Source organism: Triturus cristatus, chromosome 5_1, assembly GCF_964204655.1.
Source record: "Triturus cristatus chromosome 5_1, aTriCri1.1, whole genome shotgun sequence".
Lineage (NCBI taxonomy): Eukaryota > Metazoa > Chordata > Amphibia > Caudata > Salamandridae > Triturus > Triturus cristatus.
The window spans coordinates 782,037,542-782,054,327 of record NC_140587.1 but is presented as its reverse complement, the minus strand read 5'-3'; the positions used below and the strand labels follow the sequence as shown (position 1 = coordinate 782,054,327).

Sequence of the window (16,786 nt, the reverse complement as noted above, 5' to 3'; positions counted from 1 at the left end):
AATAAGTTAGAACCGCGCATTTTGGGAGCATTTCCATGGACGCTCCACGACTTCGTCCCAGGCTTTGTCCCCAATGGGTGCTCCCAGGTCCGCCTCCCATTTGAGTCACAATGCAGTCAGGGGTTGACGCATATCACCGGTAATCCGCCGATAAAGGCAGGTCACCACCTTAAAAGTCCCCGCCGCCATCACTACGTACTGACAAGTAAGGGATGTGGTCGGCTCCACCAGTCCCCGTCTCCAGTGTTTCCTGACAGCCGCAGTAAGAGCTGCATGCAAAAGAAAGTCCCCCCCTGTGGGAGATCATGCCGCTCCCTGAGGTCATCAAAAGGGAGAAGATTACCATCCTCATAGAGGTCACCCAGTGCCACAACTCCCGCCTCTTCCCAGGCCGACAACCGACTCCAATCTCCCCCATGAGGCAACGCCCCACACATCCGCAAGGGGATCTCAGGCGCATAGGGAACCCGCACCCGCGTCCTCCTGGCCAAGCGTGCCCAGCATTGTTGCACCCCCCTCAAATCCGATGGTATCGAAGCATCCCTCATCGGGATTCGGAGCAGCACACATGACAAATGGTGCCAGCTCGGATCTGACCCTCCCCGGTCCTCCGGACGCCTGATGTGACCCGCCACCCACTTCGTGAACCACTGAAACTGCGCAGCATGGTAGTAGCCCTCCAGATCCGGCAGGGCAAGTCCTCCCTCTCCCCTGGGCCTCTGCAGAGTAAGTAAGGCCACCCTCCGTCTCCCAGCGCCCCAGATGAATCCTGTAATCAAAGAATTCAGTTGCGAGAAGAGTTTACCCGGGATCCAAACAGGGGAGGGTCCCAAAGTAATAAAGAAACCTGGGCAATATGACCATTTTCACCAGGGCGACCCTACCGGCCACTGAGAATGGGAGAGTTCCCCAAAAGTCAAAACAGGTTCTCGCCCCACGTTGCCCTCCAATAGGTCAGCGGGCGCATGATAGATCTGAGTCCCCAGGTAGGACAAACACCGAGGTTCCCACGGGACATCCCCGGGCGAACCATCCCGTCTGGCGCAGTAGGGAACAGGTATGATTTGGTCCAGTTCACCCGAAGGCCTGCCACTCTCCCCGAGGTCTCCAGCAGGCCCCGCGCCCCCAGTAGGGCCTCCCCAGCATCCGGCAGGAAGATGAGGAGGTCGTCCGCATATAGTGCTATGTGGAGCACCCGCCCCTCCACAGAAAGTCCTGGATAAAACCGCCCTGACCTGGCATGCGCAGCCATGGGTTCCAATGCCAACGCAAATAAGAGAGGGGATAGCGGACACCCCTGTCTCGTCCCCCGAGCAACCGCACAGGCAGCAGAAATCAAGCCCCCCGTCCGCACCCTAGCAGTGGAAGCACTGTAGAGAAGCGCCGTCCACTGTACGAACCTTTCCCCTAGCCCAAATGCTCACAGTACCTCAAAAAGGTAAGGCCACTCCATGCTGTCAAAGGCCTTTTCAATGTCGACCGCGAAAACGCAGGCCTTCGCTTTGTCATAGGAGTCGGACCCCAAGATCCGCATAAGTCTACGAACATTCATCGCAGTGGTACAGGAGGGAATGAACCCCGCTTGGTCCTCATGAATCAGCTTCAGCATATGGGGCATCAATCGACTAGCCAGAATGCGACTCAAGATCTTGTAATCAAGATTGAGCATCGTCAAAGGTCTATACGAAGAACGATACCACGCAGGCTTACCCGGCTTAAGAAGGGGGACTATGAGGGCTTCCCGCGTGGTGGCAGGGAGGGCCCCCTCCCTACGCGCTGTGTTATAAAGCGCCACCAAGCAGGGAGCTAAAACATCCGTGTAGGCTGCATAGAATTCCACGGGGAGCCCATCCGTGTCCGGGGTCTTGTTCCTGGCCATGTGCTTTATAGCACTCCGTACCTCACCCGCGTCAATGTCCCTGCCCAACGCCTCAGCGTCCTCAGCCGCGAGCCGCGGGAGCCCTGCCCCCAACACAAACTCCTCATCCTCCGGGCGCCTAGGGCCCACTCTACTCCGGTACAGGTCGGCGTAGTACTGTAAGAAGTGGTCATTAATGTGCTTTTGGGAGCAAAACACCTCAGCACCCTGCCCCCGGAGTTCCACTATCGGGGTCCCCCTGCGCGCCGGGTTGGCCAACCAAGCCAGCAGGGCCCCCCCCTTATCGCTTTCCACATGCGCCTTGTCTATGTAGGCCTTATAGTCATAGCAGCGTAATCTCTCGATTTGGACCGCCAATGCCTCTCGGGCCTCAAGTAACCCTGCCTGCTTGTCCGGGCGCTCTGGGCGCTCCTTCTCCAACTCACGCACCTGCCGTTCTGCCCTCTGAATGTCCTGCAGCAGCACTCTGCGCACTCCCACCACCTCTCCAATACAGCGCCCCCGAACTACAGACTTAAAGGCGTCCCATTCCACCACCAGGGATGACGCCGTATTGGCATTATGTTTAATAAAGTCCTCAACGGCCGACCCAATGTTAGCGCGAAATATTGGGTTCTCTAACGTGTCGGGCCGAAGCCGCCACGTAGGAATGGCAGGGCGATCCCTCATCCAGTGTAACACTGTCAGCAGTGGATTATGGTCAGAGGTTATCCTGGCTAGGGACTCACTGTGCACCATCGCCCCATGAACATCTGGAGAACTAAGGATCGAGTCCAATCGAACATGGAGGTCATGGAATGATGAGAAATAAGAATAATCCCTCTCACCCGGATGGTGCGCCATCCAGGTGTCAGTCAGCCCCCACTGTCTCTGCCAGTCACGCCGCACCATTGCCAGGCGATGGACAGGGGAATCAGCAAGAGGAGGATGAGAGCGATCCAAGGAAACATCCGCAGTACAATTAAAGTCACCCCCCAGGAGCACAGAGCCCGTCAGCAAGGGGGCCAATGTCCCAGATAAGTGCTCAAAAAAGGAAACCTGATCCGTATTCGGGGCATAGATACTCCCTAGAACAATGTCCCTGCCATCCAGTCGCCCCTGCACCATAACAAATCTGCCTTCCGGGTCAATTACCTGCCCAGTGCTTTGAAACGGCACCCCCGCCCCAACCCAGACCAACACACCCCTTGCGTATGCTGAATACGTGGTACAGAACACGTGTCCCCGCCATCTCCGCTGCAATGCCAACCCTTCTTGTTTATTCAGGTGTGTTTCCTGCAGCAGTGCTATCTGCAACCCACGCCGACGAAGATAAGCATGGATCTTGTGGCGGCGAGTCATACTGTGCATCCCCCTAATGTTCCAAGACAGACACTCAATACCTACGGCGGTGTCCATGGTATGGTAGAAAAGGTAATACCGTACATCCTACCTTCCCCGGCGACATACTTGGTCCAGCCCTCTCCCCCCCCCCTACCCCAACACCCCAATTTCCCCAACTCCCACACCCCAGGATAGGTTCCCAAAAACTAGACCCCATCCAAACTACAAGAACCATCAACCTTGCCCACATGGACAGTGAGACGTGCGCCGACCCATAAGAGGACCCAGAACCCCCCGCCGGCACTCCCCCTCCATAAGTGACAGGAGCAGCAACAGCCTGTTGGAGACCCCAATAAAGACAGTCAAAGAGGGCCGAGTCCCCTGTGGTCCCCGTGGAAAAGCCCCCACCGCCCGCCATAGCTCAGCAGCAATAGGAGAGCAACCATCCCCACCATCTGAGCCAGCTCAGCCAAACAAGTCCACCGTCTGCGGGGTTATCGCCGGAAGTTCAAGCTCAGAATCCCCACTCATGCTGCCATCCGGAGAGGACCCCAGGCTCCCCCTCGCCGACCCAGGAGGAGCAGAAGCCGGACTGGCGCCACCCCGACTGATCGCAGCCACTGCCCGCACCGCACTGTCCCGCTCACGACGGTGATCCGGCGAGGGAGGAGCCCCCGATGGGTTCGCAGTGTCAGGAGACCGCCCTGTCACACCACTCTCCGGTGACCTCCGATCCAGTCCCGCATGCCTGGTTTCCAACCAGCGCCACGCGTCCTGTGGTGTGGTGAAGAAGAGTGTGCTAGGGCCGTCCACCACTCGCAGCCGCGCCGGGAAAAGCATCGCATAAGGAATGCGTAGCTGCCTCAGTTTCCGCTTGCGAGCTAGGAAGGAGGTACGCTGCTTCTGAACCTCCTGTGTGTAGTCCGGAAACAGCATCACCCTAGAGTTGTCAATTTGTAGCCGCTGTTTCTCTCGAGCTTGCTGCAGAAGATGGTCTCTGTCTCTATAGTGCAGCAATTTCTCCACCATCGGTCTCGGGGGCGCTCCCGGCTTGGGGGGCCTCGCCGGGACCCTATGAGCTCTTTCAAGTGCGAAAAACGGGGACAACACCTCCGGGGCCACCTCCGATCGAAGCCAGCCCTCCAAGTATCGAACTGCATCAGGTCCCTCCGCTCGCTCCGGAACTCCCACTATCCGGAGGTTATTTCTACGAGAGCGCCCTTCGCTATCCTCTGCGCGCAACTCCAGTGTCCGCACCCTGTTCTCCATCTGCGTCAAGGACTGTTGCAAGGCAGCTACCCTATCCGGCACCTCCTCCAGCATCTTTTCGGTCGCTTTCACCCGCTCCTTCAGTTTCCTGTGATCGTCTTTCAGCAGCCCAAGGTCCACTCCAATAGTGTCTATCTTTGTTTCGAGGGCCTCCCGGGAAGTCGTGATGGCCTGCAGAATATCCGCCAAGGACGGGCCACTCGAAGACTCAACACCTAAGGTGCGTACCACGACCTCCTCATTCTCCGACCGATGCTCCCCCTCTGCGTCCTGGAGGACCGTAAACCCCCTTCTCTTCGACGTCCGTCCCATCTTAGGCGCTCGCCCAGAGCCCCAGCAGCCACCACCAGCCTCCAGTCGCCGTCCACCCCAGCAGCGCTGGAGCAATGCAGCGGATCCGATCAGCGAGCCAGGTATAGTAGGTCAGGCTGCGGTCAGCGCACGGTCGGGCCGGGCGGCGACGTCGGTGTCCAGCAGCCCGAGTGAATGCAGACACCGGCTCCCTCACTCCCGCCGTCAGGATGAGGAGGACGAGAGGGCCCAACACCCCGCCAGCAGCCTGCTGCCGGGGTCACCCAGCCATCCGTGCCCACCGTGCTGCGGCGGAGGAAGGCGTCGCCGGAGTCCAGCCGCTCGTGGGTAAAGTCCCAGAGCACTCAATCCAATCAAAAATCCCCTGCTCACCGGCGACAGGCACAGGGCAACTCAGGCGGGACCTCTGCCCGTGAAGCACAGTCCCGCACCAGCCATGCACGGGGTAAGCATCCAAGGGGGGGGGCAGTGGCACTCCACCCCGTCTCGCAGTCGCTCCGGGGACTCTCAGCCAATCCGCCCCTCCTCCAACAGTCACCATCCTCAGCGGGGCCACCAGTCCGTGTAGGCACTCACCCCCAGGGCTACCTCCTCTCGGTCGGAGCCGCCCAACAGCTTCACTGCGCCTTAGCTGGCTCCCAGTTTCACTCAGTTCTCCCAGCAGGAGGCAAGGAGCAGCCTTGCCCCGGCGACCACGCCGGAGCACCGCACCGTCCGCCCCTCCACTCCGCAGGCCGCTCTTCAGCGTCGGCGGCAATCCGCCATCTTGGGGTCAGGCAACTGTGGTGCCCAGCCTCAGCTTTCCACTCGGCCCACCTGCCACAGCTCCAGCGGACGCCAGCCTCCGCCCCAGGGCAATCGCCAGGGCTCTCCCCCGCTCTCCCAGGAGAGGCGCTGCTTCCAGGCCCCAGTCGAAGACCGCAACCGCAACCTCAGCAGCGGGTCGCGGCCGCCATCTTGTGCCGCTCCAGGCAGGAACGCGGCGTGAAGGAAAGATCGGCTTCACTCCCCCGCCGGAGCACCCCCGCCGCCGCGGGAGCGCCCACTCGGTCTCCAGGTGAGTCCCGTTAGGTCAAGGGAGTAGGGGTCTCCCGTTACGGCCCAGGATCTATTGAAACAGGGGAGGAGCTCTGGAGTCCCCGTCCGACTACATCGGCATCAGGCCACGCCCCCCACTGGCAGTCCACTGTTATCTACATATGGAGACAATATCCTATTTGTCAGCTCTCACACGTAAGCATGCGGGCCTAATTCACAAAGTTATAAGATACGCCCACTATTCTGAATTGGTCCTAAATTGGCAAAGTCTGGGCTCTTACCTCTCACTGAATGTATGGTACCGACGGAGCTGGACTTTCCTAGGGGATGGATGGAGGATTCAGTTAAATACCTGGGTGTGGATCTACACATAAAGACACAATTCTGGGCTTAAAGTACAGGCATCCGATTGATAGGTTACAGGTTCAACTAGACAAATTAATTAAATTACCCTGATCATTGGCAGACAGTCACTAGCAATAAAATAGACACCATTTCTTTCCACACTTAGATGCTTACTAATTACATTGATTTGGGCCGAGAAACAACCCTGGATTAGCGGCAACATCCTCACTTTTTCTCATGTAAGGTGGTCATGGGAGTTCCGGCTATAGAACTATATCACCTGTTGGCAAAGGGCCATTTCACCAGACACTAGTACTACTCGGACACCAGATTTCCAAATCTCAAACCTGAACGTGGCAAAACAGAGGGAGTACCTCTTAAAGCTTTGCTACCACGTGGCTTAGCTAGAGACCAGAGGGAGCAAAATATTATTGAAACAATGCGTTGGGCTTGGAAAAGAGTAGGTTGATGGTTAGGATTACCGTGCAAACTGTGTACATTGCAATAATGTGATAACCGGCAATTATTACACTCACTCAACTAAAGGCACTAATTACATTACAACATTCAAGCACGTGTGATGCATCAAATGTCATTTACGCCTTGAAATGCCCATGTGGAAAATTGTATGTGGGAAAAACTGAATGCAAGATAAAAATCCGGATATCAGAGCACAAAAGCAATATAAGAAATCATAATGTTAAGTCGACTGTGGCAGTGCATTGACAGCAAGCTGGACACAATGTTGCACAATTGGGTTTTACCATCCTGGAGGTCTTAAAACCTAGATCTGAAGTGGACCCCCACAAACAATTGGCAAGATCCGAATTGTTTTGGATCAAAAATCTTAATGCCATGCAGCCGCATGGGATGAATGACAGACTGGAATTTGTTTGTTTTCTTTAAGTTTTGATTCACACATACAAGAGTTTTTTATCTGACATTATTTCGCTGCATACACTATGTAGCTTGCAGATCTCATCATCCTAATTTACACTGTATTGGCATGTTTTCATGTCACCGAGGTTTTTAGTTCACCTTCACTACAGTTTTTTGTTTTTTCTTCATTACGTCTACGTCACGTACACATCGTTAATTACCCTGCATGTCGTAACAGCTTTGAATGTTTGTTTTATTCTGAAGAGGGAACGTGGAGAGTAGCAGTCAGTTTATCAGATAAGTTTGATAGCCAGACACTACCGAATGTGTGTAATTTTGTTAATTTAACCGCATGACATTATGTGAGCACGTTTGAACAACTTTTGCTCAGAAAACTTGTGTCACTATAGTATGGTCATTCATAAATCACCGGAGCATGATAAATCACTAACGCACAAAGCATCCGTTTTCGCGCAGCATGAATATTGATAGCACGGTCCTTTTTAAAAAAAAAAAAAAAAACACCTATACGGAGTACTTTTCTGCTAATATGCACGGTTATTTCTTTACAGCACTGTTTGTAACAGATTGAACTGGATAATTTTTGGTTGTCCAGGCCGACCCGGGAATGTAATCCAATGACATGGGAGAACGCTGGACATATTTGTTCACGCTAATTCTTTAGTTCTTGTTTTAGTATTGAGGCCTAGATTGAGCGGTCTTCTGTTTCATTTTTGTTGTAGATTGTAATCAAAAGGCCCTTGATAAAGGGTCTTTGACAACCCGAAATGCATTGGGTTTTGGAGTGATTACCGCTTAAACTGCTAAACACTGTATACCATGAAGGATACAATATAACAAGGAATATCACAACCAATAAAATGTGATAATTGATTGTAAGTTTGCAAATCATTGGAAACATTGCATATAAAACTTGAAGTTTGGATGAAAAACTTGTTAGTTTTGAAGTTAAGTGTGCCCGTCAGCTTGGCAGCGGTCCATCCGCACCTGGAAAACTTGTGATGTTTCACTTCTTCAGGGCTCGCAAGACACAGCTCTATTGACTGGAACGCACACTGAGGAATTGATTTTGAGAAAAGGTTCATACAACAGTTAACAGGAGTCCACCACAGTAACATTTTTTGTAAACCCAACTTTTGCCAAAGAATCATTTTTCATTCAATCTGTTTTATAGTTCCCAAACAGAGCCAGGGACTACCCTTGTCCATGAGAGCGCGTTTCAAAACTCAATCCCAACCTCTTCCCCATCCAAATAAATTAATCAAACAATAACTAGTTCAGAATGACACTTCTAGCAATTATTAGAATGCAAGAAAACACAGAAAAACTCTCCTAATCTTGCTATATACTTTTAGGAGGGAGCAGTAGGTCTAAGAAATAAAATGTTATCTGGCATACCTGTGAATGAATCCCATTGAGTGAATTGCATCCAATGCAAGCACAACTTCAGCTGTATAAAACCTGGCCCATTTTTCAGGAACATCGTAGTTGCTCATTAAATTCACAAGATCCCCACCAGGCATGTACTCCATTACCATGTAAAGATAGCGGTCATCTTGGAACGCATAAAACAACTATTCACAAAAGAAAGAAAAATGTTGAAGAGGAATTAATTAGCACATATTTTTGTTTATTGATCTCAGAACAAGAAAAGTCTGTTAATACATTTTCTCCATAGTTCATGCAATGTTCATTAACTTGACAGAAAATAAATTGTTTCATTTGTAAAGTGAAGTCTAACTCTCCCCTTCTTAACTCAACATGCTACAAGTTTAACACATTGTTTCAGCTAAGGACTAATTTTCCTATTTTCATAAATTGAAATGCTTCATATTTCATTACATAAATCGGGACAAACTTGGGGCTACATAGTTGTAACCTTGCTGCTCGTTTTATATTTCTGTTTGCCAATTATTACTCAGAGAAGGCTGTTCATGTCCAGCTTTCTAATCACAACACCTGTTAATTCGTTTTTTAAGGAAACTTGCCTCTTGTCCTAAAATTAATAATTTAGGACCTCTGAAAATGAAGCATTTTCTATTGCATCCTCAGATATATGTCACAAATGAAAATCACTTTGCAGGTAATTAAATTATTCCTCTCGAGTTGTTTGACTACATAATTTCAACAGGCACGAGGAAGGAACCGAACAGTCCTTTCATAGGGAGTTTGGAAAAGACCAAGCCTAATAATGTATTTTTGAAAAGTTTTTTTTTTTTTTAACAAATACATTAACTAAAAAGTAATTGGTTTTAAAGACAGTTCCTAAGTGGAGCTCAATAATGCTCAGACATTTTAATACATGTCAAAGAGAAAATCAGAAAAGCCCTCCCCGAAAGATAGTTTATCTAACGTATGTCCATCTGGGGAAATATCAATATTACTGGATATCTCCACTCCAACCCTTAAGCGTTAGTCTTTACAAAAGAATTGCCCATAGACTTTATTCGCTGTATACCCAACTTTGCTCTTTTACCTACAAAATCACACACTTGTTTTCTTAACTAAACTGTCTGACGAACTTTCTTTTAACAAACAAACCCTTACAAGAGCTTATAATATGGATGAGAATTACATCACTGCAACCCTCCCATAATGTTCCGACCCGCCGGGCTTGCTTAATCCATTGCAAAAAATATTAGACTACCTATTTCCCCTTAGAACCATTGCTTCTCTTTTATGAGGACATTTTCAAGTTACTCCAAGAATTCCCTACAATAAAGACCTTCAGTGACCTTACTTACATATCTAGTTCCCACATTTGTAGCCGCTGAGATTACAAGTGCGATTCGTGCTCTGGCCCGTGGTAAGGCCCCCGGTCTAGACGGGTTCCCACTGGAATACTATTCCACCTTCGCCCCTTCGCTGACTCCCCGCTTATCAGCAGTACTGGACTCGGCACTCAAGCTTGGTCAACTGCCCCGCTCCATGAGAGCGTCGGTGATCGTGACATTCCCGAAACCCGACCGAGACCCCCAACTCCTAGCCTCCTATCGCCCCATAACGCTACTTACGGCGGACTGCAAAATTTTAGGAAAAATTTAAGCAGACAGGTACTCGCAAGTCATTCGTCCGCTGGTCCACCCTGATCAATGTGGTTTTGTCCCGGGAAGGAACACCTCTCACAATATTCGGCGCCTTTTTCATATCCAGGACCAACTGGGCGATCGCTACCCGCGGGCGGCGTGCCTAATTCTGGACCTTGAAAAGGCGTTTGACACCCTCACATGGCAGTTCCTCTTCACCGCCCTCGGACGGACGGGACTAGGTCCCACGCTCTTAGCCTACACTCGTCTCCTCTACACCGATCTCACCTCTCGGGTCCGTCTCGGTCGCTACATCTCCCCGGAATTCGCTATACACAGAGGGACACGACAAGGGTGTCCCCTCTCACCCTTATTATTCGCGCTCGCGGTGGAACCCTTGGCTATCCGGCTACGCCGGGACGGGCAGGCTTGGGGTATTCCACTGGCTGACATTATCCACTGCGTATCCCTGTACGCGGACGACCTCCTCATATATCTGCGTGATGTGACGGCGGATCTCACTACACTCGAGACCGCTCTGACAGAGTTCTCGGAGGCCTCAGGCCTGCAAGTGAACTGGGACAAGTCGATGGTATGCCCCCTCTCAGGACGTCTGGATCGGGAACCGGAAACTATTGTGGGCAGCAGAGGGCCCCCGATACCTCGGGATTCGTTTATATCACTCCCCAGTCGACCTTTACGAAGGTAACCACCGCAGGGCGCTCGCGGGGATACGTTCCTCCATTGGATTCTGGCGGAACCTTCCGCTGGCCCCAATAGGCCGAGTAGCTTTGGCTAAGATGATTCTAGTCCCGCGGCTTTTATATTATTTCGCTAACCTCCCGGTCATCCCACCCCGCTCCTTCTTTAGAGACTTGGATACACTCCTCAGCTCTCTAATATGGGGTAAAGGGCGGCATAGGATCGCACTAGCAAAGCTGAAGTTGCCCACGACGCAGGGGGGGCTTGGCGCGCCGTCGTTTGAGGCCTACTTTCTGGCATCAAAGCTTCGGTGGCTTTCGTATTGGACGGCAGACAGATATACACTCGAAACACATACAATCACAGGTCGTATACCCCTGCCGGAGCTGCATCGTCTGCTTCTACCTGGATTCCGTCCTGCGCGTACCTACCCCCTACAGGTTGATATAGCCCGGAAGTGCATTCAGCGCATACACCGCATGGCGACGGGTCACCCCCCATACACACCATTACTGCCACTAGTCGGCTGGCCCAGACATAAGGGGTTCTTTACTCCTGCTATGCTTCGGGAATGGACGTCTAGAGACATTACTGAGGCGGAGGCACTGTTTGAAGGGGGCCAGCTCCGGCCATACCGACACCTTATGGGCGAATATGACTTACCCCCCGGGCAGTTCCTGATACACCGACAACTCCTTGGCTGCTACCGACCATATTCCGATCTCGCACAGGGGGAACCTCCCACTCACCCTGTTCTACACTCAATCCTGCGCATGGGATCGGGTCGTCATCTCATCACATGGCTTTACAAATCAATCCGGGAACTGGCACCCCCACTGTTGGGATCTCTTCGGGTTCTGTGGGAGGAGGAAGCGGGACGATCGTTTCATGATGACGAGTGGAACAGGGAGATAGAGTTCCCCAAAAAAGTCTCCCGGAACGCTCGGTTCAAGAATATACAATTTCATATCCTACATAGGGCATACCTAATGCCTGCGCGCCTTCAACGTTTTTTCCCTGACACGACCTTCCTTTGCCCTCGCTGTCAAGCGGGAGACGCCGCCTTCTCACACATGTTCTGGACCTGCCCGGGCATCCAGGCCTACTGGTCATTTATCCACACGACGCTCAGGGATCTCACCGGACTGCCCCATCTAGCTACCTGGGAGGGCTGTGCACTTGGTATTCTGGGAGGGAGGAAACGACACAAAATAACAATGCGCTTTGTCTTCCTAGCACACCTACTGGCCAAACGATGTATAGCCATGCACTGGCGGGCCCCCTCAGGTCCCTCGATTGCGGCATGGGTGGGGGCGGTTCTCAAGTGGGCGGCGGCCGAGGAAGACGCAATCCGGGAGGAAGAAGCCAAAGGTATACGTAAGGTCCCAATTTCCCTAGAATGGGCGCTCCTGCTGCACCAATTTAGGCAGTCCCAAACTCCAGAGGCCCCGGTCATTGACTTACAAGCCCCCAACACCACATCACTTTGCACCATACAGTCCCCCGAGGTCGGAGGCCCCCCCCCCCTCCACCACCCTCCGCGCTCCCCTCAGATACATCGGGTCTGGCTCTCCCCAGTGGGAATGCTCCATAGTAATCCATATTAGCCCGCATTCACACTCCCTCCTAGGTGAATGGTGGCTGCCTGACTGAGTGGGCAATAACGGACTCATGGTACACGCCTCGCCCCGACGCTAAGCACCCCATGGCACTCCCCAGTTCAGTTCTCTCCCCTAGTTCTTCTTTCACTGGCACAGACCTGCTATACTGCAGACCACGCTCACACCAACCTCGGTGTAAATGTAATCACACACTCAATGATGGTCTATCCTGCTATGTATATGTTGCAGTCATTTACGTGAAACGTGATAATTGTCAACTTTTAAAGCTAAATGCCAATAAAAAGAATTTTCAAAAAAAAAAAAATCTAGTTCCCACATTTGTGTACTAGTAGGTCAAAAAGCTCCTACTTACAAAAAAAAAAAAAGTCTTGGAAAGACAAGCTGAGTATTAAAATGTCATCAGTCTTACCCTCTCTACTGCCAACATCAAATTATGCCATTATGTCTACTTCACAATTGTAAGTCAGCAGCTAAACACAGAATTGAGGTTGCGGATTGTACTGTCACATTTAATTTAGATCTTAGGAAGCTAACAGATCATGCTCATTAAAACCTCCCAATCATTTATGGGGTTAATAGCCTCTGCCCAACTACTCTACTATCCATCTAAACTGTGAAGGAAGGATGAGGGGTTGAGTTGCTCTGATCTACAAAATATCATCCTATGTAAAAACGTTCAGTCAGAACACTTTTCATTCTCAGTGTTTGGTCACATAACTTATTCTCTGTCTCCTGTCCCTCAAAATACATAATATTTATTAAACAGAGTAATAAATCTTTATGAACAGCTCTTGGAAAACATCACCACTCATTCGATGTATCCTTATAACCTTTTTGTGCAATATCAGCTTACGCTGGGGTAATCCTTATGACCCTCCATCTTCCTTTTCTTCTCAAAGATGTAGTTTAACATTCCCTTAACCCTTTCTATGCTCATGACTGAGCGGTTCCGACATGAGTCACGGTAGGCGTGTGCTCATGATGGAACCACTCCGTCCTGGCACCCACCCATGGGGGAAGCGCTGGCGCTCCCCCCCATGGGCAGCGCATGTAACCCCCACAAAGGGGAATGGAAGAGTTTCCGCTGCCACCCCGGGTTATCACATGACGTCAGCGGGCACCAACGTCATCAGGAAGCCCTGGACGCCATTTGCTTACGGGCATCCACAGGAGTAGGTAGGTAGGTGCTCCTGCTTCCCCCCCCCCCCCCACCCCCTTGGGCAAGGGTTGCTTCCAAGGGGGACACATGGTCTCAATGTTTTTTCTGCCCCTTGTGCAAGGGTCGCCTTTTAGGTGGACAAATTGGCATGATGTTTTTTCTGTCCCCCCCCCCACCTTGGGGAAACAGAGAAGCCCATTAGGCACCAGGGATTTTTTATATTGCAGATTGAAGCAACCCCTTGGCCAAGGGTTGCTTCCAGGGGGCTTAAGTTATGTTTATTTATTTTCTGCCCGACCATGTGGACAGATCTGCCTGTTTTTTTGGCCTGTCTGCCCCCAGGCGGGAGGGGGGCAGGAAACCCCACTAGACACCAGGGATCTATTTCTTTTGCAAGGGGGCAAATTTCTGCCTGCTATTTTCTGCCCCAACTGGGGACAGATCGTTCTGGCAGAAAACCCCACCAGATCCCTTGGGCAATATCACACCCTATTTGAAGGCCCATCTGGCAGAAAGAGCATTTAAGTAGTGACATTGTGTGTTATAATGTTAATTGTTTTATATCTTCTGAATTGCAATTGTAATATATTTTTCCTTTTTATTCGATTTCAAGGCTTTTGGTCTTTAGACTGATGTTCCAGGTTGGGGTTTCGTTATTGGTGGTTCTGCAGTTTGTGCAGTTGCATGTGTTTGGTAAGATACTTTTTTTTATACTACTTACTCTAAATGTGTTTCATTTCACTGCATGAATGTGTTTTTTGCAAATGGTGTAATAAAACCCGTATGTTTGGCTTCTGTTTTTTGAGTGTCAAAATCTTTTTGCATTTGTGCTTGATGTGTATTTTGTTGTCTTGTGAGTAATTGGTTTTGTTTCTTCTTTCTAGTGGGATATCGTTGTTTTTTGCTGTCTCTGCAGAGTAGGTGCTGGTGAGTGTAGCTATCTTTGGCAAGTGAGTCGTATTGTTTTTGAGTATGTAGATCTTTGTGTTATTGCCACACTTTATTACTTATTTTGCACAGTATTGGTTGTAGTTGACTGGTTTGTGAAGTCTCCTTTCTTAGTAAGGATTATGGCTACCCACAGGATTACTGCTCAGCAGGTTGTTGGCATACTTTGAGTCTTCCTCTGACCATGGTTCAGAGACTGACTCTGCATCTGAGGCAGAGGAGAGAGTAGAAGATTCAGGCAGTGAGGTTTCTGTCCACGAAGAATCATCGGATGATGAAGCTACTCTCAGTGCGGATGAAGCTAATCTTAGTGTGGATGAAGTGCCTGTTTTAGAGGAGGATATTCATGTGCCGATAGTGCAGCAAGAGGTATCTGGGCTGCAGCCTGGGGCTGCAAGGCTACCCATTGGAAGTGCTCACCTCTGGGTTGCCCCAGGCATGGTGCGTAGAGTGGATACTGAAAACATTTTGCTGATACATTTTTTTCAGTTGTTTATGGACGATGTATTTTTCGCAGAGATTGTTGAGCAGACTAATATGTATGCTGAAAAAAACAGAAGAGTGTCCCTCTTTAATAATCATATGAATAGAGCACAAGTGAAGAATCTGAATAGGTTCTTAATAAAGCCCTCACTCACCAATCTGGTTGGTGACATGCTTCATCATCGGGCCCACCAGGAGAGGCCGAATTCCACCCTGGTGTGCTTCGACGCCAGAATTACTGTGGAGCTGGGTTTTTTGTGTGTTCAGTGAAAGTGAAGGAGAGTTAAAAATGTCTAGATTGTGTCAAAAAACAAATTTTAATAATAGCCAATCAGGCAGGAGTGTGGGATATAGTAGCTAGATAAATTGTCCAATCCTATCCACTAGTGTTTGGTCAACATGTTTCTGCCTGTGTCAAATAATTAATGAGGCACTCTTCAGGACCGAAAAAATGGGAGTGAACCTTGGTGGTGTGGGCGCGCTAAGGCTCACCCAGACCATAGGTAAAAAATGTGAAAAATTGTTAAAACAAAAATCGTTTTAATCAGCCTCGTAATGAGAGGAGCGTTCACTAGGACCTCGTGCTTGAGAGAAACAGACTTTATTCTAAATAGGGTTGCGGATTGACAGACATGGACTAACAAATGAAAAGAAAAGAGCAACCAACAATTGGGCGTTATATTCATCAGTTTGTCATAAAAGTACGTACAAACACTTGTGCTCAATTGTGATGCACTGGAACCATAACACTAGCCAGACATGCTGCTGTGAGGAGACAAGTGCACTCAGTTAAAACGAGATAGAACAAAACTTGAAAACAAAAGGGGGTGTTACGCCCCGTATGCCCAATGCGGCATCTGCCAATAGCAATTAGCTTGGTGGAATATAAATGCTATACATCCAGAAACAGTGTGGCTGGGCACAAATAGTATGTAACGCAAAGGATATCTTACATGGAGTGTAACCATCAATTACACCATGGGTCTTGGGAGTGGGGTGGTAGCACAGTGGCACACCCTATAATCACAAGAGAAAAAAAGGAAAAAAGGGGGGGGGGGGGGAGGAGCGAAGGGGGGAGGAAGGGAAGGAAAAAAGGATTAATGCACTGTGTGGGTAAATAGCGCGTGTTACTTATCTCCTGTCGTAGCGGTTGAACTCACACCTCCGCTGCAAGGCACCCGCTCGGTACCTGCGCAATCCCTAAAAAAAAAAAATTGTAAATTGATACTTGTATAGCGCACTACTCACCCGCAAGGGTCTCAAGGCGCTTGTACAAATACCGCTGTGGAACCCATCCTGGCTTTCCCTGTGAGGTGTCCACTCCTGGGCACCCCCAAGGTGGAGGCCAGGCATCCTTAGCGTTGTGGGGGCCGTTGTGGAGATTAAGCAAGCTATTGCCCAGAGTTGCAGAGTGGGACTCCATGATTGGAATAGGTACCGAGGCGAGAATTATCAGGTCCGTGGAATTTTGAGCCCAAGACCCGCCGAGGCGGGGAATTGAACCCTGGTCCCGGGCCAGACCTCTGCATCAGGGTCTGCCGCTCTAACCATTGAGCCACACTTCTCCACATGTGACCGGACCCCGATGGTAGAGTAACAGGGTCGGTCCACCAGTTTATAAATGCAGGCAAGGACAAGGTCACCAAAACCGGAAAGGATAGGGCGGCACTGGCTGCATCACCGGAGAAGTAGTCACGTGGTCGGCAGAGCCAATAGAGATACACGTATCTCAAGGTAAACAAAGGCAGTCAAACAAAACAAAGGATGTCAGGGGCGCACG

At 50.4% G+C, this 16,786-nt stretch overlaps 1 protein-coding gene across 2 annotated transcripts in view; it reads right to left on the bottom strand.

Annotated features, from left to right (window-relative positions):
• Positions 1 to 16,786, bottom strand: part of ROCK1 (Rho associated coiled-coil containing protein kinase 1) — a 1,783,501-nt gene that overhangs the window by 1,436,557 nt on the left and 330,158 nt on the right. For both annotated transcript variants that reach the window (XM_085605798.1, XM_085605799.1), the window contains exon 5: positions 8,465 to 8,640. In XM_085605798.1, coding sequence (XP_085461924.1) covers positions 8,465 to 8,640 — 176 coding nt within the window. The remainder of the gene's footprint in view (positions 1 to 8,464; positions 8,641 to 16,786) is intronic.